The 26655-nt window shown below is 39.6% G+C and overlaps 1 protein-coding gene across 2 annotated transcripts in view; it reads left to right on the top strand.

Annotated features, from left to right (window-relative positions):
* Nucleotides 1-26655, top strand: part of Dock11 (dedicator of cytokinesis 11) — a 198225-nt gene that overhangs the window by 113696 nt on the left and 57874 nt on the right. The window contains exons 23-35 of one of the 2 annotated variants that reach the window (XM_070039849.1): nucleotides 604-693; nucleotides 7510-7628; nucleotides 10401-10470; nucleotides 10550-10675; nucleotides 12957-13028; nucleotides 15058-15204; nucleotides 18300-18383; nucleotides 19273-19384; nucleotides 20047-20085; nucleotides 22397-22575; nucleotides 24361-24477; nucleotides 25812-25887; nucleotides 26364-26473. In XM_070039849.1, the coding sequence (XP_069895950.1) occupies nucleotides 604-693; nucleotides 7510-7628; nucleotides 10401-10470; nucleotides 10550-10675; nucleotides 12957-13028; nucleotides 15058-15204; nucleotides 18300-18383; nucleotides 19273-19384; nucleotides 20047-20085; nucleotides 22397-22575; nucleotides 24361-24477; nucleotides 25812-25887; nucleotides 26364-26473 (1341 nt within the window). The remainder of the gene's footprint in view (nucleotides 1-603; nucleotides 694-7509; nucleotides 7629-10400; nucleotides 10471-10549; nucleotides 10676-12956; nucleotides 13029-15057; nucleotides 15205-18299; nucleotides 18384-19272; nucleotides 19385-20046; nucleotides 20086-22396; nucleotides 22576-24360; nucleotides 24478-25811; nucleotides 25888-26363; nucleotides 26474-26655) is intronic. The other variant, XM_070039850.1, reaches the window with a different exon arrangement.

Below are 26655 nucleotides of genomic sequence, written 5' to 3'. Positions count from 1 at the left end.
TAGAGAGATATCATCCCCATTTTATAGGTAAAGAAATTAAGGCCTAGTCAAGTTATGAGACTTTCCCAAGCTCACACAGTAATAATTCAAGGACCTAGGCCAAGATTCCCATTTCATTCTTGTACCTCCTATAATACAAGCTGTTCAGAAAAGTGGTGTATATGGATTCCATATGAGACATCTGGACTCACCACAGAATTCCGTGGTAACGTTGGGAATTAAATGCTTGAGACTATTGTCCTGGTAACTTCCTGCTGCTACCTTTTCTTAACCCATAATTTCAGAGATGTGTTCCTGCTTATTTCATTAAAATGGAGAGGCAACCCAACTTCATAGAACACACCAGTGGGAAAAGGGATTCAATGAATGCTTAGGGGTTGAGGATACATTGTGGTCTCCTGTGTGCTTAGGTACATGCCAGATTCACCTGGCTTTACTGTTTGGGACATGTACACATAGGTTGGTTGCTGGAGCCAGAGTCCAGGCTTTAGCATGCCAGGAAGGTTAGATTGGCAAGATGTGGGGGGAGGGGAGTGGAGAGCCTGTGTTTTAGAATAATGAATCAAATCTCATTTCATATGGCTCTTTCCATCTGTGTTCTAGGATCTGCATGTGCACAAATTCTTCCATCATTGCCAGCTGATTCAGTCAGGTTCCAAAGAAGTTCCAGGGGAGCTCATTAAATATTTAAAGGTAAATGAACAGCAGCTTTCTGTGAAAGGTTGGTTTTTCATGTCTTTCTGCTACCTCATTTTGATGTGGAAAAAAGAATCAGACAAGCCCTTGGAAATACTTTGGGCTGGATATCCTCAGGAGAGCACTTTCTATTATCTACTTTTCCATCAAGTGGCTGTTTTAAAGCAGACAGTGGAGTTGCTACATTAGGAGGAAAACGTTATAGCCAGTATTCAACATGATGCGTTTGAAAAAAAGCTCTTAGAAATGTGTATTTCAGTTGTAGAAATTGATTTTTCAGATCTTTGCTTTTTCTGCCAACTGTTCACTTAAGGTGGAGAATGCTGTGGGAGAGGTCCAGGAAGAACACAGACACTTTTTGCTTAGAATAAGACTTGAAATGCTTTCTGTGTCCATGAGTGAAGGACTATGGAAAAAGCTAAAGAGACAAAGGAAAAGGGAAAAGCTTTAAAGAATACCACACATGATCAGATGTATAGAGAACCTACAACTTCTACTGTTGCTCCTTTAGTAGGTTAGCCATGGGAAAACTGAGAAATTTTTATTTCATTTCATTTTTATCATTATTTTATTTTTATTTTAAACAAGGCCTCTATATATTGGACATATGCTGTCACTTTGATTTGTGGTGTGTGTGTGTGTGTGTGTGTGTGTGTGTGTGTGTGTGTGTGTGTGTGTGTGTGTGTGTGTGTGTGTGTGTGTGTGTGTGTGTGTGTGTGTGTGTGTGTGTGTGTGTGTGTGTGTGTGTGTGTGTGTGTGTGTGTGTGTGTGTGTGTGTGTGTGTGTGTGTGTGTGTGTGTGTGTCCTGGAGCTCAAACTCAGGGCCTGGGAACTGTCCCTAAGCTTTTTTGCTCAAGGATAATGCTCTATGTCTTCAGCCACAGCTTTTTTGGTAGTTATTTGGAGGTAGGAGTTTCATGGACAGGGCTGGCTTTGAACTGCGATCCTCAAGTCCCAGTCTTCCCTGTAATTAGGATTACAGGTGTAAGCCATCTGCTCCTGGCCTTAGTGATAGTTTTCAAGAAACAAACATGTTCATTTCTTTCATAGAGATAAATAAAATGAAATTAAGTGTAAGGTTCTAGGATCATAAACCAACTTTGTGTCCCAGGTATGGCAGTAGCTCTGTGATTGATCTTGCTCATGTTACTTACCTTCTCCAAGTCCTTTATTTCTTCACTGAATTGAGATTCATTTAGCCACACATTAAGATTAACAGAACTATTCATCGTGTAGGTGCTTGTGAGGCTTGAGTGGGAGAATGTTTGTTATGGTAATCATTCATGACACACCTATTTATAGAGTGCTTTCTATGAAGTAGGCATTGGGAATCTTATTAGACTAAAAAAAAAAAAGCCCCAATATCCCTATTGTCAAGGTGCTTAATTTCTCATGAAGACACACAATAAACATAGAAATGAATATCTATATCATACCAGGTAGTATTAAGTACTATACAAAAAAACAAACGGTAAACTAGAATAAAATGAAAAGGAGTTGCTGTTTAAAGAGGTCAGAGATGTTTCTGTTAAAGTGACATTTGAGCAGAGGCCTAGCAGAAACAAAGTGAGCCTCTTACATTTCTGGGGATAAGCTGGGAACAGCAAGCACAAAGGCCTTGAGAAGCCTAGCTAGGTATGTTCAAGGAGCAGCAAGAATTCCAGTTTGGCTGCTGTGCAGAGTGATAAGGAAAGACCTTGGAAGGTCAGTTGGGATGCTATCAGGTAAGGCCCATGAGGCCAAGATGAGAAGTTAGCACTTACTCAAAGTGCAATAGGAAGTCTTAGGGCTTTGGCCAGTAGAATGACATAATTTTGTGATTTTGTGTGTGTGTGTGTGTGTGTGTGTGTGTGTGTGTGTGTGCGCACGCGCACGCACACACACACACTACTACTGAGGCTTGAACTCAGGATAGTGACACTGTCCCTTTGCTTTTTCACTCAAGGCTGATGATTTATTACTTGAACTACACTTTCACATCTGAATAATATAATTTGATGTTAATTTTAAGGTATCATTCTGCCAATCATATATCTATATATCATACATAGCTCAAGAGGAGATGAAAAGGGACTATCTATCAATGGTGGCTGTTGGCCTTAATTTTCATTAAGAAGCATAATGGTTATCTAACTTTCCAATCTTGTCCTTAGGTAGAAGAGCTCCTCATGCTTTGTGTGTTAAAATCATTGGTTTTTCATCAAGTGGGGAAGCATAGTAAAAGTTTTGAGAGTGATATGGAACAGGACTAGCATTCTTTTTTTTTTAATGCCTGTCCTGGGCTTGAATTCAGGGCTTGGGTGCTTTTCTTGAGCTTTTAAACTCAAGGCTCTACTACTTGACCTACAGTTCCACTTTTGACTTTGTGGTGGTTAACTGAAGATCAGAGTCTCATGGACTTTCTGGCCTGGCTAGTTTTAAATCATGATCCTCAAACCTCCTGAGATGCTAATATTACAGGCATGAGCCTCTGGCCCCTGGCAGGACTAGTATTCTTCAAATGAAGAAAGGAGGAGTAGGAAGAAGAGAAGGAGAAGGAGGAGGAGGAGAAAGAGGAGGAGGAAAGAAAGAAAGAAAGAAAGAAAGAAAGAAAGAAAGAAAGAAAGAAAGAAAGAAAGAAAGAAAGAAGAAAGGAAGGAAGGAAGAAAGAAAGAAAGAAAGAAAAGAAAGAAAGAAAGAAAGAAAGAAAGAAAGAAAGAAAGAAAGAAAGAAAGAAGAGTTCTCGTATTGGTATCTTTAAGGGTGTGGAGTTTTTTATATTTATATTACCTATGCCTGCCCTCTAGCGGCAGTGAGTGAAATGCCATGTAACCTCAGAAATAGCCAAGTTTTGGGATTTTTGTAGTTGTTTTTAGTTTGTTTACAAAATGTTAGTGCTGAAACGGGTTCTAGAGATTTCTTTTTACAGATAAACTGAAGCCCAAGTGTGGGTGACTTGCCTTTAGAGTCATTCAACTAGTGTTAGAAAAACTGAGCCAAACCTGTGACATGTTTCTTGACTCTTAGTCCTGGGATCTTTCTAGCAACCATTGCTATCTGTTGTCCCTATAAATGATATTGTTATATACATTTGTTTAACATCTGTTTGTAGAGCTGTTGTTATGTATTTACTGTTTTCCTACCTACTGTGAAACTTCAAAGAAGAATAATTACAGTCATTGTCCGTAGAGCGATTGCAACCTAAATGAAGAAACAGAGCAGACCAGTTAATTGACAGTATGTAAAAATACAGATAGTCTCTTATGTGATTGAATGTTGAATGTGTCCAAGTATAGAAGTTTCAGTGCACTGAAGACCTAGTGTGGACTAGTGGGCTTCTATCTTCATCTTACCCTTTGTTTTCTTGTTTGCTTATTCAGCCATTCACCATTTACTTATTGAGAACCTACTATAGGCCAAACATTGTTTTGAGTGATGGAAGTATAATAGGAAAGATTTCAAACAACATAGCTGCTATTGTTGAGGTTTAGATAGATTATAAAGATATGAGTAACTTCAGGTAGAAGTGAATGCTGGAAGGAAAATAGACTTAGTTCACGGGATTTCAAAGGACCAGGAGTACATTCTAGACAGACTTGTCATGGAAAGCTGTCTGAAAAACTGTCTTTTAAAATTGTTGATGGGGGCTGGGAAGTGGCTCAGTGGTAGAGCGCTTGCCTTGCATACATGAGGCCCTGGGTTCAATTCCTCAGCACCACATAAGCAGAAAAAAAAGCCGGAAGTGGTGCTGTGGCTCAAGAGGTAGAGCGCTAGCCTTGAGGTAAAGAGCTGAGGGACAGCGCCCAGGCCCAGAGTTCAGGCCCCACAACCAGACCCCCCCCCCAAAAAAAATTATTGTTGGTCATGGGACTTGAACTCAGAGCCTCAGTGCTGTCCCTGAGATTTTCTTGCTCAAGTCTAGCACTCTACAACTTTGAGCCACAGCTCCACTTCTGGTTTTCTAGTAGCTAAATGAAGATAAAATTCTCAGGGACTTTTCTGCCCAAGCAGGCTTTGAACTATTATCCTCAGATCTCAGCCCCCTTAGTAGCTAAGAGTATAGGCATGAGCCATATAATGACACTGTCATTTTGAGCTGAAAAGAAACAGGAGAAGACAGCCATGGGTGATGATAGAATGCAGTGGTACGTGTAAATATCTTTCACTGGTGTGTTTGCAGGACAGAAGAAAAGACAGCATAGCTGGAGTACAGCACATAGTAGAGGGGTGTTTGTTGCCAAGAGCTGAGCAAGTTTGAGTACATGCGTAGGTAAGGGAAGCTGATGATAGCTCTTTGCTTATGGTGTTTGTTTTGTTTTGAACAGGAAAAGATGGCATTATCCAATTTGCATTTCAAAAAGAACATTCTGGCTGCTATGTTGAGAATAAATTAAATAGAAGCAATACTGGTAGCAGGGAGATCCTTCCTGCATGGAATGCCTGTCTTTCTCCATGCCATCATCTTGCCTAGTCCCTGATTTGCCTCCTCCCTGGAGCCTTACCTAATATTTTCTCCCACTGTAGCTCAGTTATTCATCCTTTTGAATTTTGTAGATGCCACTGCCATACCATTTTCTGTTTACACTGAAGTGATTTAGTTTTGGTGTGCCTGTGTCTGTGTGTCTGTGTCTGTGTCTGTCTGTCTGTCTGTCTGTCTGCCAGACTTGTAGCAGGGCCTTGAGCTTTCACTAGATTTTCTTGCTCACCAGCTGACACTCTACCACTTGAGCTATACCTCCATTTCTAGCTTTTTTTGGCAGTTAATTGGAGATAAGAGTCTCACAGACTCTTCTGCCTGGGCTGCTTCTGAACCTTCATCCTCATATCTCAGCCTTCTGAGTAGCTAGGATTGTAGTGTGGGCACTGGTGCTTAGCATAGTGTCTTCTTTTTGATATGTTTGAATACTGGAAGTATGTTCAATGTGCCTTTCTTGAATGAGAAAATAAATGGTTTCACTGGAGTAGAGGTTTGAACTTGTCTTGGAAGGATAGCTAGGATTTTCTAAAATCTGAATAACGGCACACAGGTAGGACAATGTCAGATAGATTAGTGTAGACACAAGAAAGAATAGTATAGACACAAGCTGAAAATGTAGGCTGCATGGTATGTCACTTGAACTTACTAATTCCCCAGGCCAGGCTTTCTCAACTCTGGCACTATTGACATTTAGCAGGATAAACCTTTATTGTAGAGTCTCCTGTACATAGTAAGATACCTCTGCTCACTAGAGCTTGGTAGTACCTTCCTCCACTTGTGACAACCAAAAAGTGTCTCTAGACATTGCCAAATCTCCTGGGTGGGAACAGTGGCCTCTGGTTGAGAACCACTGCCCCAGGTAATAGGGAAGCATCAAAAATAAAATCTTGAGCTAGTACCAGTGGTTCACACATGTATTCCTAGCTACTCAAGAGACTGTGATCTGAAGCAGTTTAAAGCCAGCTGGGGAAGTAAAGTCTGTGAGACTATTATGTCCAATTTTTAAAAAAGCCAAAAGTGGAACTGTGGCAGCACCCAAGCCTTGAGTTCAAGCCCCAGGACTGGCACTAAAATAAAATATTGAGTTGTAGGGGTATAGCTTAGTAGTAGATCACTTGCTTCACATGTATATGGCCCTGGGTGCCATCCTTAGCACTGCAAAAAATCTTGGTAGGAGGTAGTCTAATCAGCATTGGAATACAGTGGAAGATAATAAGAGATACATTGGGAGGAAAGAGAAACTGTACTGATACCTAGTAGAAAGTTATTTAGTATTTTGGTTATAGATAGAGCATCCTGAAGAGGGGCAAAGACAGGGAGGATGGACAGAGGGGCATATAGGAAGAACAATCTGGAAGGACTGACCACGTATGCATCTGATGAGAGAGAACCAGCTCAGAGATTTTGGATGTCACTGTTGGAATAAGAGCCTTGCAAAGGGGTGGAGAGAAAAAGGATGGAAGGTGGAAACACAAGTCAAGAGGACTGTTAAAGAACAATGATGAGCTCCTGAAGTGCAAAGCCTTGGCTTGTCAACTGCTGTATTTCCCACAACACCACACAGGGTATTTATAATAGAAAGTGCTCCAAGGAGGATTGATTTGGGGAGGGGAAGGTGGGATGCTGGCTGGCTGAAGGATCAAGTGAGTGAATGTGGACAGAGGAAAAGAGAAGTTTTTATGTTTTTAAATGTTACTGCTTGCAGTACTGATATATATATATATATATATCAGTATATATATATACACACACACACATACACACACACACACACACACACACATACATACGTCTTCACTGTAATGTGTGTAACACATCTATTATTAGAGACAGTGTTAGCACTTTGAAGAAGTGTAGTATGATGATGTTAAATGCAAAAGGATTTCAGTTTTGGAGATTCTGCTGGTGTGGAGCCAATTATATATACAAGTGTACTTCATTGAAGCCTGCCTGATCTCTCACCAGATTCAGTGGGAGCCCATATTCTGCTGGAAAACGGAGAATGTAGGGGACAAGTGGGTACATCTCCAAGCACGTCTTCTTCCCCCTGCTCCCTACACACCATTGAATATTGGCTTGCCACGTCCAGTGACTTTTTAAAAAAATCCTATATATCCCATTTACATGTGTCATTTTCAGTTAAGCATTTAATATTAAGTCAACTCACCAAATTTCAATTCGAAATAGAGGCATGGATTCAGGCATTAACAAAGGTCCCCTGTCCCAGGAAATTTGCATTCAAAAGAGCTGATAGTCTATTGAATATGTTTTTCATTAACTAAATTTTTTGCTATTTCACATTTGCAAATTATATTATATTTCTGTTTGTTTTCATAACTAATAATGACTTATTTTAGTGTTTGCATGCCATGGAGATCCAAGTCATGATACAGTTTCTACCTGTAATTCTTATGCAACTCTTCCGAGTTCTCACAAATATGACCCAAGAAGATGATGTTCCTATCAACTGTACCATGTGAGTTTCAGTGTTAAAATACAAAGAAGCTATTTATTCAAGATCTTTCTCTCTTCCACCCCCAACACCCCCCCCCCCCCCGCCGCCCATGGAAGCATCCATTGCTATCAATTTTCCTTCTTGGAATTGCTTTGCCTTTTTCTTCTTTTTCATTCTAATAGTTTGGGTATGCTGTATTTTCATTGTTATTTGTTGAGATATTTTTAAATTGCCCTTTGATTCCTTTATTTTGGCTGGTTGTTCAAGGGCATGTTGTTTAATTTCCACATATTTTTGAATTTTCCACAGTTCCTCCTGTTACCAGTTTTGAATTTTGTGCCAGTGTTGTTGAAAACAGTACTTGATACAATTTCAGTTTTCTTCAATTTATTAACTCTTATTTGTGGCCTAATGTGTGGTCTATCCTGGTGAATATTTTTTGTACACCTGAGAAGAATATATTCTGTTGCTGTAAATGGAACTTCTCTATAAGACTATTAGTTAGGCCCATTTGGCCTAAGTGTAGTTCAAGTCTAATATTGCCTTATTAATTTTCTGTCTGGCTGACTATTCCATTTTTGAAAGTGGGATGTTGAAGTTTCCTAGTATTATTTTATTGCTATTTACTTCTCCCTTCATATTCTGTAATAGTGACTTTGTATATTCATGAACACAAACACATTTTCAGTTCACATCAGTTCCAGTGATATAAATGTTCTGTGTTGGTGCTGTCCAGTATATTAGCTACTATTCACTTGTTGGCTCTCATGCACTTGAAGTATGGTTAGTTCAGCTAAGGGCTTTTTTTTTGTCAGTTGTGGGGCTTGAATTGGAACCTGGGTGCTGTCCCTGAACTCTTTTTTTCTCAGGGCTAGCACTCTGCCACATGGAGTCACCGTGCCACTTCTGATTGAGTGATTAATTGAAAATAAGAATTTTACAATTTCTGCTGAGGTTAGCTTCAGATCATGATTCTCAGATCTCAGCCTCCTGAGTAGCTAGGATTATAGGTGTGAGCCACCTATGCTTGGTTCTAAATTTTTAATTCTGTTTTACTTTAGTTCGAGTCGATTTAAACAGCCACATATGACTAGCATTTCTCATTTTGGACAGAATGTGGCGCTAGGCTATCAATTTTGACTTGAAAGAATAAAGGCTATTTTTTTCTCTCTTTTTCGTGTGGATCCTGGAGCTTGAAACTAGGGCTTGAGCATTGTCCCTGAGTTTTTTTGTTGCTGTTGTTTGTTTTTTGCTGAAGGCTAGCACTCTACCACAGCTCCTCTTCCTATTTTTTAGGCGGTTAATTGGAGCTAAGAGTCTCAGGAACTTTCCTGCCTGGGCTGGCTTAGAACCATGATCCTCAGATCTCAGCCTCTTGGATAGCTAGGATTACAGGCATGAGCCACCAGCACCAAGCTAGCATATTATTTTTATACAAAAACTAACCAAGACAGAGAGTAAAAGGCAAACACTCTTGCTTTTTGGCATTCAAATAAGAAGACTTTCAAAAATTGTAAGCTCAGTGTTGGATAACTCTGGCCTGAGCTTGTCACAGCTTGTCACAGCCTCTTCCCCTGGGCCTCAGGCTCCCTATACTTGCACACTGTTTATCTCTGCTGCTGGGGACCATCAAGTTGAAAATTTTAGAAGCATGGCTCTAACCCCAAAATGTGGTTCCCAGCCCAGCAGCACCAGTATCACCTGGGAGTGAAATTAGTGAAAATACTCACCATTAACTTCACCTCTCAGCTACAAAATTAGAAATTCTGGGAGTGGAGCCAGGCAACCTGGTAAGAAGCCTCCTGTGTGATTCGGATGCTTGCGGGTATTTGAGAAACTTTGCTCATCTCTTAACTTTAAATCTTTGTATGAATTTTATATTTACTTCTGATTTTCCTACATGTCCCTAGCCTTTTTCCTCATTGGTTGGTATGTTTTCCATTTCATCTTTCTAAGCTTTTCCTTTTATTCTCACTGGAAAGAATTTCAATATTTACTTTAAGGTCTTTTACTTTAAGGCCATAATTCAAATGCATACATAGTTTTAGAAAGGAGAAGAAACATGAAAGGGGCCAAGATAAAAGTATCCCTCTTTTGAACCATGAAATAAATTATTATTATTGTTGTTATTATTTGAAGTACTAGAATTTGAGCTTGGTGCTTTGCTCTTGTAAGGCAAATACTCTACCAACCACCGAAGCCACACTTCCAGCCCTTTTTGTTCTGTTTACTTTTGACATAGGCTATCACTTGTTTTTTGTTTTTTGTTTTTTTGCCTATCTAGCCTGAACAGTGATCCTACTATTTTATGCTTTCCTCTGTAGCCAGGATGAGAGACAGGCTCTCTCCCATGTTCAGCTCTTTGTATTGAGATTGGAGTCTCATGAACTTTTTAGCCTGACTAGCCTGAAATGGTGACCTTCCTGATTTCATCCTCCCTTGTAACTGAGATGACAGGTGCATGGCACCCAGTTATTGGTTGAGAAGGTATCTCATGAACTTTTTGCCTAGCCTGGCCTCACACTGTGATCCTCACAGTCTCCATCTCCTGAGTAGACAGGATTGTAGGCATGAATATCAGCACGTGGCCTTGAACCAGGAGATGCATTTTATGACCTTGAGCATATTAGGTGCTAAAATCATTGTTAGACTTGAACTATTGTTTATGCAATTCTCACTTTTAAGGAGGAGTGCTAGGTATGTCTAGGGTTAGTCATAATGATGTTATTTAACAGTCAAACTCTGGTAAGGAACTGTAGCATGACATACTGACTTCTGTGAATATCATTTCAGGGTCCTCTTACATATTGTATCAAAATGCCATGAAGAAGGCTTGGATAGTTATTTAAGATCCTTCATAAAGGTTTGTGAAATAGGCTTTCTTGTGGGTGGCATGTTTTATGGGACAGTTGTGTCTTACAATTCATTTTCTTGGTTTACAGTATAGCTTCCGACCTGAGAAACCAAATGTTCTTCAGGCCCAGCTAATACATGAAACCCTGGCTACTACGATGATAGCTATATTGAAACAGTCTGCAGATTTCTTAGCAATAAATAAACTGCTAAAGGTAAGAACAGAAGATAAAATCAGGAACAAAGGCAGCCATATGCTCACTCAAGTGGAACCCTCCCTTTTCAATTCTCATTTTTCATGAGAACCTTCTTCATCCTCTCTATCCATTCTTCAATCAAATGTAGTAGACAAATTTTGGGTCAGACAAAGCTGGGTTAGAATCTTGTATGAGTTAACAATGTAGTACTGTGACCTGGAGCTAGTTTTTTTTTTTTAGCATCTCTGAGCCTCCAATTTCCCATGTCTAAATTATCAAAGAGCAATGAAAACTTAATAAAAAATGTAGGGAGTCAGAACTGAAAAAAGTGCAACCTCTGATTTACATCCTTATATTCTACAATTATATTACCAACTTAGTTATGTGATTTTATTGCAACCCAAGTATAATCAATGCTTTATTTAAATTTCTCATTGACCATAGATCAGTGTCCATGCACCATTAACAAATGAGATTTAGCAAGTCTAAATAAAGGCATTTAAGCTTACTGATAAAAAAATAAATTATTAATATTTTTATTTATTTCTTTTGTGTAGGTGTATGCTGGTATTAGGGCATAAACTCAGGGCCTTGTGGTATTGCTTGGCTCTTTCACTCGCAAGTAGCACTCTACCACTTAAGCTATGCTTCCATTTCTGGCTTTTTGCTGGTTAATTGCAGATAAGTCTCACAGATTTTTCTGCCAGGGCTGCCTTTGAACCTTGGTCCTCATGTCTCTGCCTCTTAAGTAGCTATAATTACAAGTGTGATCCATCAGTACCCAACCAAATCATTAATATTTGATACATACTTTCTGCCAGGTAGTAGACACTCAATAAATGGTAGCTCTGGTTATCACCGTTTTGATTAATTACGGGTAGAATTTTGGGCATCTTGGGATTCATCTGCTTCAAGATTTTCCCTCTTTCAAATTATATTATATGGATTCTATGCTTCCATCAGAAAGAATGACATTGCCCCATTTGTTAGGAAATGGAAAGACTTAGAAAAAATTATATTAAGTGAAGTAAGCCAGGCCCAAAGAAACATAAGTTCCATGGTTTCCCTTATTTGCAATAACTAGTATATGTCTGAGTCAAGCAGAAAAGGTCAGATAAGTTGCTGTTAGGGAAATGAATCATTTAAATAGGGATACAGGTGGACCCATTGCAACAATGAGATGTATAAGTCATTATGTCAAAAACAAACTTTACAACTTTGGTGGGGGGGAGGAGGAGGGTTGGGTGGGAGGGCAGGGGAAGGATGGGATGAGAAGGGGAAACAAAGGAGGAGGCTATAATGCTTGATAAGAAATGTACTCATTATCTTGCCCATGTAATTGTAACCCCTTTGTACAGTATTTTCACAATAAAAAAATAAAAAATAAAATTATATTATACGGGCAAATACATAGATCACTTAGGCTGTGAAAGTGTTGTATAAAAGTCAGAGTTGCCTCAACTGAATGCAGGCAGTAATAATAGTCATTGCAGAATATTTAAAAAGGGTAACAAGATTAAAAGTTAGTTTGCTTTTAATCACCAGGCATGGCTCATCAAAACAATGCCAGTACTAGGAGCAAATGGCTCACACCTGTACAGTAGTGCTAGCTACTCAGGAGGCTGAGGACTGAGGTTTAGTGTGTGCTCTGGTACTGAGACATGAACTCAGGGTCTGGACACTGTCCCTTACCTTTTTTGCTCAAGGCTAAACTCTACCACTTGAGTTACAGCTCAACTTCCAGCATTTTGGTGCTTAACTGGAGATAAGAGTTTTATGGACTTCCCTGTCCAGGATGGCTTTGAACCATGATCCTCAAATCTCAGTGTCTTGCATAGGATTACCGGGGTGAGCTACCGGCATGCTGCGGAGCATCAAGGTTTAAAACCAGCCAGGCAGCTCTTATCTCCAACTAACCACACACACGCTCCCCAACACACACTCCCCAACACACACACACACACACACACACACACACGAAGTGGATATGTAGTTCCAGTGAAAGTGCTAGCCATGAGTAAAATACTCTAGCCAAGTAAGAATAGGATTGAGGGAGTGGGGGAGAAGGCCATTGTCAGTGATGAACTTCCCTCATAGATCACTGTTGAAACTTCATGTACAATAGGACCTTTTTGCTAAACCAAATCAGAGGTATCTGAGACTACTAGCCAGTTGAAATAATTTTCAAATGTTAGCAAAATTCAAAGAAACTATTTATAGTAAGTCATCAAACTTTATTAAACTTTAAAGATTTGGGTAACTGTTAAGGTTTTATTTTTATTTTTGTTTCCTTTTTTAGTATTCATGGTTTTTCTTTGAAATAATTGCAAAGTCAATGGCCACATACTTGTTGGAAGAGAATAAAATTAAGGTAAGTAGGCTCAACTTATAATTTTAAATTCTTTTATACTATAAAATTTGTTTTAAAGTTACAGATTGGGATTCCTTTATCTGAAATGGTTGGAAATAGAAGAATTTCAGATTTTTAAGTATTTATATATGCATAGTAAGATATTTTGGGATTGGAACTCAAGTTGTAGCCTGAAATCTGTTTCCTATGTAACTTATATGCATACTCTTTAAGATATTTTTATGCAACAATTTACATTTGTACTCTGTTATTTTCTTATATGTTCTTTTTAGTGGCACTAGGTTGAAACTAAATGCTTCATGCTTGCTAGACTGCCCATTTTACAGTGCTTTGTGGGGTTGGGGGAACTTTACCACTGGAGCCACAGCTCTGCTTCTGTCTTTTGTAGTTAATTGTAGATAAGATTCTCATGGACTTTCCTGCCCGGGGTGGCTTTAAACCACGATCCTCAAATCCCAGCCTTCTGAGTAGCTAGAATTACAGGCATGAGCCACTAGTGTCCAGCTTAGTGTTATTTTTAAGAATGGGCCTCACTTTCTAGCCAAGCTTATATGAAAGATATAATGCACTTTTAGATTTCCTGTAGTTGCTAAGATCACAGGTACATACCACTGACTCCAGCTTTCTGCTTTGGAGGTGGAGGACAGTCTCTTGGACTTTTCTGCCTGGCTAGCCTGGAACTGTGATCCTCCTATCCTTCTCAAGTAGTTAGGATCACAGTTGTGATCTACCCAGATCCCACCGCACCTGTGTTTTGACTTGTATCCCAATACATGAGGTCATTGTGGAATTTTCCAGTTGTGGTGTCACATTAATGCTCAATTTCAGAGTTTGAAACATTTTGGATTTCAAATTTTTCAATTAAGAATGCTTAACCTATACCAAGGAATGTTCTTAGTTATAGGAATAATAAAACTAAGTCTTGTGGAGTAAAAAAATCATCTCAGTTATTATTTTAAAAAATAACTTATGAGCCAGGTGCTGGGGGCTCACACCTGTAATCCTAGCTACTCAGGAGGCTGAGATCTGAAGATCACAGTTCAAAGCCAGCCTGGGCAGGAAAGTCTGTGAGACTATTATCTCTAATAAACCACCAGAAAACCAGAAGTAGCGCTGTGGCTCAAGTGGTAGAGTACTCACCTTGAGCTGAAGAGCTCAGAGACAGCACCCAGGCCCAGAGTTCAAGCCCCATGACCGACTAAATTAATTAGTTAATTAATTAAACTTTTGAGCAAGGCACCCATGGGTTCATGCCTATAATCTGGCTACTCAGTAGGCTGAGATCTGAAGATTGCTTATCAAAGCCAGCCTGTGCAGGAAAGTCTGTGAGACTCTGATCTCCATTAACTACCATAAAAGCCAGAAGCAGAGCCATGGCTCAAGTGGTAGAGTACCAGCCTTGAGCAAAGAAGCTCAGGGACTGTGCCCAGGCCTTATATTCAGGCCCCAGGACTGAAACAAAAAAATTTTATAGAGAAACTTTACTGAAACTGAGATATGTGGTTTTTGTACCAGAAAAAAATAGATTATAATCTTGTGTGACTGAATTGTGGGAACGTGTTTCCAAAGGTGGGTCAAGATGATCCATTCTTACTGTTAATTTTGGTTATTTATATTATTAGAGAACAAAATTGTTCCTGTAAGGATCTAGAATAAAATATATACTGCCCTGGTGATGTCATCTCTTTTGGTAGAGTCTATACTGGGTTTGAACTCAAGGTTTCACACTTGCTTACCTCACTTGCTCAGCCAGTACTCTACCACTTGAGCCACATCTCCTGCCCACATTTTGCTGGGTATTTTGGTGATGGAATCTCACCGATTTTTCTGCCCAGGTTGACGTTGAAACAAGATATTCCACATCTCAGCCTCCTCAGTAGCTAGGATGTAATCCACCAGTACCCAGTTCAATGATGTCTTTTTTTAACCGGGTGCAAAAATCATACTTCAGTTTAAAAAACACTTACATAGAATGTATTTGAAGGTAAAAATGCCAATTGCTTTAAGGCTTTTTCTATCCCTATTGAAGCTTCCCAGGGGCCAGAGATTTCCTGAGACATACCATCACGTCTTACACTCACTGCTGCTCGCCATAATTCCCCATGTGACTATTCGCTATGCAGAGATTCCTGATGAGTCAAGAAATGTGAATTATAGTTTGGCTAGTTTTCTGAAGGTGAGTTAAAATGCAGCCTGAACCTGGTAAGGAACTCTTCTTGAAAGCATAAACAAAAATTTCCCTGTTTTTCTACTGACTGGATGGGCTAGTTCTTTAGGCTATTGGGCTAACTCTGGACTGAAATGATGAATCAGTTCAGCCAAGTTTGGACCTCACCTCCACTCCACTAAAATGACTAATTAAATCAAAAGCCCCACAATGGTAGTTTTGTCAGAAGACAAGTTTTACTATTTTACAGTATATTTTAAGACATATTTCATCTAAATGCTGTTAGGTAGGTCACATACATCGGAAGTTTACCATAGTCTCTACTCCTTATCATTCCCCTCACACTCTTTTTGTATTTAAACTACCCCCACACACACACCCTGCATTTGCTTTTGAATGTGCAACTTTGAACCTAAAGCAACCTATTTGGTATCATAACTGCACCATGAAAGTTGGTAATATAGGTCAATGAAAATTGTTAGTTTGGGTTGATGAGGTTATTCTATTTGGGAGATAGCAGAAAAATATGTATGAAAGAAATCTGCTTACCATTGTTTTATTAGTGTCAATATGGAAGGGGCAGTATTAGAATGCAGCTGTTTTATAAAATGGGTAACAATATTTTATTTTTCACAGAGGACAGGTGTCACTTTGTAATACATTTAGTATGCCCTTTTTTCCATTACCCTTTTTCCTGATAGCTCTTCACCATGTATCAGCTTTTATTGAGAACTTCGTGGTCACTAGTTATGGTAGCACCTACCTGGAATCCTAGCACTAGGAAGGCTGAGACTGAAAGTTAAAGGCCAGTGTGTGCTATATAGAGAGACCTCGTATTAAAAAAAAAAAATAGTTCATGGACAATAATTCACTTAATCAGTTTTAGCATCTGACATACCCTTGTTATTTTAATTAAAAATTCATACATAGGGCTGGGAACATGGCTTAGTGATAAAGTGCTTGCCTGGCATACACAAAGCCCTGGGTTCAATTCCTTAGTACCACATAAACAGAAAAGCCAGAAGTGGCACTGTGGCTCAAGTGGAAGAGTGCTAGCCTTGAGCAAAAAAAGAAGCTCAAGGACAGTGCTCAGGCCCTGAGTTCAAGCCCCAGAATATGATTTTACTTGAGGAAGGCAGAGTCTTCTGACATTTCCCAAGCTGGCCTCAAATTCCTGGGCTCAAGAGATCTTTCAGTCTCAGCCTCCAACGGTAGCTGCCACACAACAGTGACTGAGTCTGACTCTGACTTTCTAATGTAAGAATTATTTTGAGGGGCTGGGAAGTTGGCTCAGTGGTAGAGCGCTTGCCTTGCATGCCTGAGGCACTGGGTTCGATTCCTCAGCACCACATAAGCAAAAAGAAAAAAGCCGGAAGTGGCGCTGTGGCTCAAGTGGTAGAGCACTAGCCTTGAGCTGAAGAGCTGAAGAGCTGAGGGACAGTGCTCAGGCCCAGAGTTCAGGCCCCACAACCGGACCAAAAAAAAAAAAAAAAAAAAAAGAATTATTTTGAGGAGCTGGGAAGATGGCTCAGTGGTAGAGTGCTTGCCTTGCATACATGAGTCCCTGGTAGAGTGCTTGCCTTGCATGCATGAGGCCCTGGGTTCAATTCCTCAGCACCACATAAACAGAAAAATCTGGAAGTGGTGCTGTGTCTCTAGTCGTAGAGTACTAGCCTTGAGCTGAAGAGCTGAGGGACAGCACCCAGGCCCAGAGTTCAAGCCCCACAGCCGACAAAAATATCATTCTAGCTGAGATCTAGAGGATTGTAGTTCAAAGTCAGCAAGACTCCATGAGAATAGTCTGAGAGATTTCATCTCCAAAATAACCAGCAAACTATGCTGGACACATAGCTCAAGTGGTAAAGTACTAGCCATGAGCAGTCTAGAGGGCCAGAGTTCAAACACCAGTATCAGCAAAAAATAAGTAACAATAATAATCCATATGTCTTTTTAAATTAAAATAAGGAGCCTGTCGCTGGTGGCTCATGCCTGTAATACTAGCTACTCAGGAGGAAGCTGAGATTTGACGATCACAGTTCAAAGCCAGCCCAGGCAGTAAAGTCCTTGAGACACTTATCTCTACTAAACAAGTGGTAGAGTGTTAGCCTTGTGAAAAAAGAGCTCAGGAATAGTGACCATTCCCTGAGTTCAAGCCCCACAACCGACAAAAATAAATAAAAAAAATAATGATGAAATTATCTGAAAAGTGTTCAACAGACGTTAAAAATAAAGTTTACTATGTACAGGGAACAGAATGTTGTTGATTTAATCATAGTATTTACTTAATTAGAGTAAACAACATTTATTAGGCTTCTATGTGAGGATTCAGAGAGGTGAGCTCACATTCAAATACATATAATGATAAAAAGTAGTAACAATGAAAACACAAATAAAATACTGTAGAAGAACGAGAAACGGACAGTTAGGACCAGGCATCATTAGCAAAAGCAAGAAGCATAGTTTACCCTTCTCCAAGACAGATCTGCTATTCATCTAGAATGGCAGCAAGCTCTATTGGGAAGCAAAGTTAGAAGTAAGTTAGAACATGCTCCTGAGCATCCTTCACTTCCAAGCTAAGGAGTTGGAGGCAACAAGAAGGTATTTCATTGTTTTGGGGAAGAAGGTGACATGGTTAGTGGTGTCTTTGACATTAATCCAAAGGAAATGTATGGAGGGGTGAGAGCCTGCTGGACAATGAGAGCCTTAATGACTAGAATGACAGCAAGGTATCTATATCTTTGTTAAAATGAAAATATCATCTTAGTGTGGTGGGGTTTTTTTGGCAGGGGGAGGTGCTGGCCCTGGGCTTGCACTCGGGATTTGGGCCCTGTCTCTGAGCTTTTGTGCTCAAGGCTATCACGCCATCACAGCTCCATTTCTGGCTTTTTGTTAGTTAATTGGAGATGAGAGTGTCACAGGCTTTCCTGCCCAGGCTGACTTCAAACTGCAATTCTCAGATATCAGCCTCCTGAATAGTTGGGATTACAGGCATGAGCCACACTGGCTCCTAGCTGTAGAAGAAATTTTAAATCTTTTTGGAATTTCTATGTGCAACATATTCAGATTCACATAACTAACCTTTTATTTCACTTTGGTTTCTACAGCGCTGTTTGACACTGATGGATAGAGGATTTGTTTTCAATTTGATAAATGACTATGTGTCTGGATTCAGCCCCAAAGATCCCAAGGTAAGTTATGAGGACATAATCATAGTGGGTGTCAGACATTAGAGCATGACCCCCCAGGTGATGCTTGTTCTGTTGTGAGGGGATTTGGACCAGCTGTTTTCATTTTGCTGTTTTCAGTATTAGTGTAACTCAAAGCAGGGACTATTTGGATGTGTTTTAAGGGGTTCCCAAGACCACCTGCCTGTTTGCAATTCATTAGCATCATTCTGGTGACCTGATGAGGGTCTTCGGCTGGAGTCTGTGGCTGTTCCCAGACAGACTTCTGAACTCTTTCCCTTCTGGTTAGAGTCACTCTCCTCCAGCAGTGAAGCAGCCATATGTGTCTAATAGTTTTTTTTTTTCAGATAATCCCATGTGAACCTCAGAGTTGAGTGGGTTTTATTGGGAAACTAGTCATCTATTGAAGCTGGTCAAACTTTCAGATGCTCAGAAAAGAAAACAAAACGATGTTCACCATAAGTCACGCTGTCAGTCCAAAGGCTCCTAGGAAAGACACAGTCTCATCCTGTAGGGAATATATCAAAATCCCATTTCTGCAAGTGGCATTGTGGCTCAAGTGGTAGAGTGCTAGCCTTGAGCACAAAGAGTCTCAGGGACAGCATCCAGGCCCTGAGTTCAAGCCCCACAACCGACAAAAAATAAATAAATAAATAAATAAATAAATCATACCAAAATCCCATTTTCCAGTTGCAAATCAACATCAGCATTATGACAGGTCTTTGAAATGCAGCCCTCTGGGGCCTGCTGTACTTACTGTCTCTTGCAAAAGTTTCATCTCCAGGCCTTCTTAGAATACTTACACCTTCTTGTTACAAATTAAAAACACAACTTCTAATGTTTTGTAAGTACTTGCTGAATCTAAGTTAATGTATGATATCCTCCCATTTAGGTTCTGGCTGAATACAAATTTGAATTTCTACAAACAATTTGTAATCATGAGCATTACATTCCTCTGAACTTGCCAATGGCATTTGCAAAACCTAAACTGCAACGAGTTCAAGGTATGTATTTGTGTTTTCCATTTTTTGAAATTGTTTATTTCCATTTTTTTATTGTGAAAATACCCTACAGAGGAGTTACAATTACATGGGCAAGATAATTAGTACATTTCTTATCAAGCATTGTTGCCTCCTCCTTTGTTTCCCCTTCCCATCCCTTCCCATCTCCCACCCACCCTCCCCCCCTCACCCCCCCTCCTGCCCAAAGTTGTAAAGTTCGTTTTTCAACATTATTGTAGCATGTTTTCTAGCTAAATCAGTTAGCCTGAAGTTAGCTGCAGTACTATTAGCATGTGAAGATTCTGTCCATTAAGACTATGGCGCCTTTTCTCTGTAGTATCAGTGGGAGTATTCACAGATTGGAGAAACTGGGTGTGTAACATAGATTTCTGTGTAAACACAGATGTCAGATAGTAGGAAAATTTCTCTTTGCAATAGAGTGTAGGAGCTTATTTGAATCTTAAATTAAGAAAAAGCATACAGAGAAAGCATAGAAAAAAGGAAATATATAAGCAGAGGACAATAGTAGCATGTATGTACTAAACTTATGAAATGCCTGTAGTATTGATCTCCATTGCTAGTTTTATTGAATGCTTTGTTGTGTAGCACTATTCTTATGTTACTATGTTTTTTATTTGTCCCCTTTCTTTTCATATATTAATTAGATTTTTTTTCATTTGCGGTGGACCGTTTGACTTCAGTAGGTAGGTTTAACTCGGTTCACTCTAAAGTAGTAACGCTGTTTCTAAACGCAATTGATGGGATGAATGGCTAAGATGGATGGGGGCTTGGTTTGCTTTTCAAATCCTCCCTAGCCAACATGAGCCGTTAAATGTATCATACCCAGAACATCTAGAAGGTGGTGTGTATGTCTTTATTTTTTTAAATAATCTTTGAGTGTTGTGAAAGGAATCATCCTTTTGAAGTCCGCCCTCAGGAAACAACTTTCTACTGCCAGCCAGCTTGGGGGATCAGGGGTGGGCTGAAGGGTATGTTTTCTGCTAGGGAGGGGGAAGCACTTCTCCCAGACTTGCCTCCTCTCTCACCTTTTTTCATGGCTGCTTGGCCCCAATTTTAAAGATGTGCCTGAAAATACCTGATTGGATTTATTTACATCACTGAAGTTAAAAAAAAAAAAAAAAGAACACTTCATTACCATTGAAAAAAAATCTACCCAAAAAAGCTACCTTGATTAGTCAGTACTTCTTGGCCCTTGTACATAGAAAATAATTATAATCCACAAAAAAAAAACAGAATGGCAAATGAAGGAAGAAAATGTTATGTTTGAGTCTTTCAGGATGTTTCTGCTCACTGGTGATGGTCTTAGCAGTGGAAATCAAACCAGTTACCTTGGAGACATCTTCAGAATTTTATTCTGACCATGTATCACTAATATACATCCCCTAGTATTTACTAATAGCTATGAGTGAGTCAGGGAAAAGGAGAAGATAAACAATAAAGATTTAGGATTAAAATTAATTATTTGCATCACTTATAATGTCCTAACTGGATACCATTGCATTATATTAAGTGATAAACAGCCTAATATTTTTAAGGGAACAAAGACAAAAACTTTTAGCTTTCTGGACTAACTAACTTATATAGTAGGGGAAGATAAAAATAGAAATCTATTATAGAAATTAATAAACTTGCCAAGTGTGGTTGCTTGTGCCTATTATTCCTAGCTACTCAGAAGATAAGGGTTGGAAGGATAGAGTTGATTGCCAAACTAGACAAAAAGTTGTGAGACTCCATGTCAACCAATAAAATTTGAACATGGTGGTACATGCTTGTCATCCTAGCTAAGAGGGAAGTATAAACAGGAGCATCATAGTCTAGGCCAGAATAGGAATAAATGGGAGATCCTAATTTTAAAAAACTAAAAAATGACTAAGAGCGTAGCCCAAGGGGTAGGACAAGTGCCTAATAAGCACAAGGCCCTAAATTCAAACTTCAGTATTCAAAAAAGTTTTTTCATTGAACTTGATCACAATCCCTTCAGAAGTTGTGTGTGTGTGCGTGTGAGAGAGAGAGAGAGAGAGAGAGAGAGCGTGTGCACGCGCCCGTGCACATGCATCCATTCATGTGTGCTCAGGGCCTGAGTGCTGTCCCTTAGCTTTTATGCTAAAGGATAGCACTCTACCACTTGAGCTGCAGCCCCACTTCCAGTTTTCTGGTGGTTAATTGGAGATAAGAGTCTCCCAGACTTTACTGCCCAAGCTGGCTTTGAACCGCAATCCTCAGATCTCAGCCTTCTGAGTAGCTAGGATTACAGGCGTGAGCCACCAGCTCCCGCCCCTTTTGAGTTTTCAGAGGCAATTCCCAACCATAGTACAAATATCTAACATTTAACATAGCCCAGAGATCTGAAAAGGAAAGAAAAGCACAATTTGAAGTACAATTTGGATATTAAAGCATATTAGGATATTAAAGAACTGGAGTGAAATGAGGCTGATTGGGTATTTTCCTTGTAGCTCATGTATATGTTTAGGCCAATACATAATGATGACTACAATAGTCAATAGTTATACTTATTATTGTTAGACTGAGCCAATTGTCAAGTTTCTCTTCCTTTTCCCATTTTACAAGGACTAAATGGATAAATAAATTAAGCATTGTTCAGAATTGAATTTCTAGTTGTCACTAAATCCCTTCAGACATAAAGAAATGTGTTGACATTGCCAGATATAGAACAATTTCACTTTAGGTTCTAATTGAAGATTTCTAAGACTTTTGAAAAAAATCAAGGGTAGGGGGTGGCGGAAATAAATCTAAAGTCTTTTTTCCTTTCTGAAATTGTCATTAAAGCTGCCATCTAGTCCTAATTACCAGAGCTTCTGGCTTGTCAAATTTTTGCATGCTCATTTTATATTCTAAAAGAATCAACCCATGTTTCATCATTAATCAAAAGTATAATCCTTGCTGGCATGATCACATATTAAGTGAAGACATTATTTTAATTGTATGGTAACTTTTGGAATTTTGTTAAGTATTCTAAATTTTATTGCACTGCAGATTCAAATCTTGAATACAGTTTATCAGATGAGTATTGCAAGCATCATTTCTTGGTTGGTCTGCTTCTGAGGGAAACCTCCATTGCTCTTCAAGACAATTATGAGATCAGATACACAGCTATCTCTGTAATAAAGAATCTTTTGATAAAACATGCATTTGACACTAGATACCAGCACAAGGTAAGGATGTCTGCACTTCTTCCATATCACATTAGTAAGTTTCTATTAAGATTTTTCATTAAAGATGGTTTCAAAGCTGGGCATCAGTGGCTTAGGCCTATAATCTTAGCTACTTAGGAGGCTGAGATCTGAGGATCACAGTTGAAAGCCAGTGTGGACAGAAAAATCCATGAGACTCATATTTCCAATTAACCACCAAAAAAAAAAAAATCCAGAAGTAGAACTATGGTTCAAGTGTTAGAGAACAAGCCTTGAGTAAAGAGCTAATGGATAGTGCCCAGGCCCTGAGTTCAAGCCCCAGGACTTGCCAAAAACAAAAAAAAAGAGAGATGAAGTTTCCAGCCACTCACAGAATATAAACAATAATGCAAATATATGTGTATAAATAAGTTTTGTTTCCATTTCAAGTAATTGGCCCTTAAGAAGAAAATCTGTCCCAGTAGTTGTTAAAGCAAAATACTGGCTCCTCAAACCATTTTTTTTAATTTTTTGGTGCAGTGAACAAATCCAAGGCCTGTATGCACTGTACTGCACCGCTGAGTTATATATTGCCAGCTCCTCAGATTTAAGAACAAGATAGAGCTGAGCACTGGTAGCTCACACCTGTAATTCTAGCTACTCAGGAGGCTAAGATCTGAGGATTGTTGTTTGAAGCCAGACTGGGCAGGAAAGTCCATGAGACTCTTATCTCCAATTAACCACCAAAAAGCCAGAAGTGGAGTTGTTATGGCTCAAGTAGTAGAGCATTAGCCTTGGGTGAAAAGGCTCAGAAACAGCACCGAAAAAAGAAACAGCACCGAGGCCCTGAGTTCAAACCTAAGTTTTAGCAAAAAAACAAAAAAGATAACTGCTTCAAGATTTATTATGTAAACTAATTATGAACATTCAAAGCCAGACCTGGCAGGAAAGTCCATGAGACTCTTATCTCCAATAAACCACTAGAAAGCCGGAAGTGGCACTGTGGCTTAGGCAGTAGAGCCCTTGCCTTGAGCTGAAGAGCTGAGGGACAGTGCCCAAGCCCAGAGTTCAAGCCCCACAACCGACCAAAAAAAAGATTAATAATGTGTCACAGCCATTTCAGTGTGTTTCATATATTTCCTGGTCACTTGCACTGTACTGTGTATAAATCCAACTGTCTCAACGAAGTTCTGGGGTAATTTAGTTAAGTATTAACTCATTCTTCACTAATCTGTTTTGGATATTAGCCAGTTTGTACATGTACGTGTGTGCATGTGTGTGTGTGTGTGTGTGTGTGTGTGTGTGTGTGTTGTGTCAGTACAGGGAACACAGTGGCTTGTTCTCTACCATTTGAGCCATACCTTCAGTCCAGCTTTTTGGGAGATAGAGTCTCAAGGACTTTTCTGCCTAGACTGGCCCCATACAGCAGTCCTCTAGATCCCACTCACCTGAGTAACTAGGATTATAGCTGTGAGCCAACAGTACCCCTCTTACTTGCAGTCTTTTTCTTTTTTTCCCACCATTTCTGGGCTTTGAACTCGAGGTCTGGGAGATTCCCCTGAGGTTTTTTTCCTCAAGACTGGAACTCTACCACTTGGGCCAGCTCCACTTCTGGATTTTTTTGTGGTTAATTGAAGATAAAAGAGTCTTGACAGACTTTCCTGCCCAGGTTGGCTTTGAACCATATCCTAAACTCTCAGACTCCCAAGTAGCTAGGAGGTGCCTAGCTCTTGGAGTCTTTTAAACTGATATATGAGCCAAGTCTGTTTTCTTAATCATATGTAAACATATTATATACCAATCATGGTTTTGATGATTAATTTTCAGAACCAACAAGCTAAAATAGCACAATTGTACCTCCCATTTGTTGGACTACTCTTGGAAAATATTCAGCGACTAGCAGGTCGAGACACCTTGTATTCCTGCACAGCCATGCCAAACTCTGTAAGTATTACTACATGTGTCTGTTGGAGCTTTATGCTGTTTTACTGAATACATTTAGAATTAGAGGTCATAATGTGTGTGTGGTCTTTTGTCATCTTTTTACTTCATTTTCTCATTGCTACCAGTTTTCCTAGAGCAGGACTTCTCAAACTCACAGATTTGTTATGTCAGCCATAGGCAGAACCCCATAATCTGTTTCTAATGAATTTAACTGACTCTAAACCAAGGAACATAATGTAAATATTGAGGTCCAAGAGAACACCTAGCACTTAGGAAGCAAAGGCAGTATGATCATGAGTTTGAGGACAGCTTGGGCTATATAGCAAGTTCCAGGCTAGCCAGGTTACAAAATGAGGCCCTATCTCCAAAACTGATATGCTAAAAGAATTATATGCTATTACTTTGCCCAGTGAGACCCATAATTCTTACCCATCTTCCTGTTCTAAACAATCGCAGGATCACCTAGCACTTTGCATAGCTGTGTCATATTGTTAGGTGACAGGTTAAATTGTATCCTCTACAGGTTACTCTGGAATTTCCCCCAAGAAATACCCCAGCTGCTGTCTTAGGCTTGCCTGAAATTCTAGGCCATTTTTAAGCTTGCCTGGGGCACTCAGTCATGTTAGTGAGTTGCAGGTGCATGTATGCTGCCACCTCCCTGGGGGTCCAGCTGGTCATTCTTCACATGTAGCAGCTCATGCATATGTTTGCTACACATATATGTGTCAGGGAAAATTGGAAATATTTCACGTATCTGTTGTTTTTTATTTAAGCTCAAGTTCACTTAGGGCTGATGATCATACCTGTTCCAGCATTGCTAAAAGGTTCCCAGGAAGAAAACTGAGTGATGTTTAAGCTGTAACAGTTATAACCCTGTAGACTTAGGCCATTTGGCCACAGATCATGTATATAGCAGCATGCTAGCAGTTTTGTTGTGTATGTGTGTGTGCCCACGTGTGCGTATGTGCCAGTACTGGGGCTTGAACTCAGGACCTTATGCTCTCGTTTGGTGTTTTCATTAGGCTAGTGCTCTACTGCTTGAGTCACTGCTCTCCACTTCTGAACTTTACTGCCTGGACTGGCTTTGAAACTCAATCCTCAGATCTCACTTTGCTGAGTAGCTGGGATTGTAGGTGTGAACCACCAGTGCCCAGCTAGCAAGTGTTTCTTTTTAAAGAGAGTTACCTAAATACTGACTACAGGCACCACCTGATTGAGAGTTTCTTACTCTAAACTTGGTTTAAAACTCTAGAACACCATCTTACTCTGTTCCTTCAGACTCCTACTAGTGTACAAATTGGTTTAAAGGACACAGGTATCACATTCTGTTTCAGGCATCCAGGGATGAGTTTCCATGTGGCTTTTCTTCTCCTGCAAACAGAGGGAGTCTAAGCACTGAAAAGGACACTGGTAAGTCACCCTTGTAAAGGTTATATATTGCATAAGGGTTTTGAAATATTTCATTCATAAAACACAGCATGATCTCTACATTTTTATCAAAAATTGACACTCTTGCAGCCATTTTTCTTTGCCTAGGTTGTCTAAGCTTGTGAAAACACAGCTAGGTATACTGGCCAAACAGAAGATGAAGGAAGACACTGGCCTCCTATTATCTTTTATCTGTCACTTGTTTGGGGCAAGACACCTTTTCTTGGCCCCAGTTTCCTTAGCTGTAAAATTGTCTTGAATTATGTGCATTATTTTAGGACTTCCAAAGCAGTTCACATAGTTTCACACACAGTGAAATGTATGAGAGGGGGAGCAATCATTTGATCTTTACTTGGTCTCTTATGGGGCTTTGATAAAGAGTATAAATTTCACATTTTAGCTTATCAAGATCAATTCCTTGTAATATATACCAGAGACTTGGTTTTTTTTTTCTCCAGCCTATGGATCTTTTCAAAATGGCCATGGAATTAAGAGGGAAGATTCAAGAGGTTCTCTAATCCCTGAAGGAGGATCAGGCTCTCCTGACCAGGGCAGCACTGGTGAACATGTAAGGAGCTAAATATATAGGAAAATCCTAGTAAAGTCTTAGGCTATTGTGGTCTTTCAAAACAGACATTCAAGTACCAATGGCTCACACCTGTAATCCTAACTATTCAGGAAGCTGATATCTGAGGGTCAAGCTTCGAAGCCAGTCCAGGCAGGAAAGTTTGTGAGTCTCTTATCTCCAAA

This window comes from Dipodomys merriami, unplaced genomic scaffold (assembly GCF_024711535.1).
Source record: "Dipodomys merriami isolate MVZ:Mamm:240054 unplaced genomic scaffold, mDipMer1.0.p SCAF_3, whole genome shotgun sequence".
Taxonomy (NCBI): domain Eukaryota; kingdom Metazoa; phylum Chordata; class Mammalia; order Rodentia; family Heteromyidae; genus Dipodomys; species Dipodomys merriami.
The sequence above is the reverse complement of the archived record's forward strand: the minus strand, read 5'-3'. Positions and strand labels throughout refer to the sequence as shown.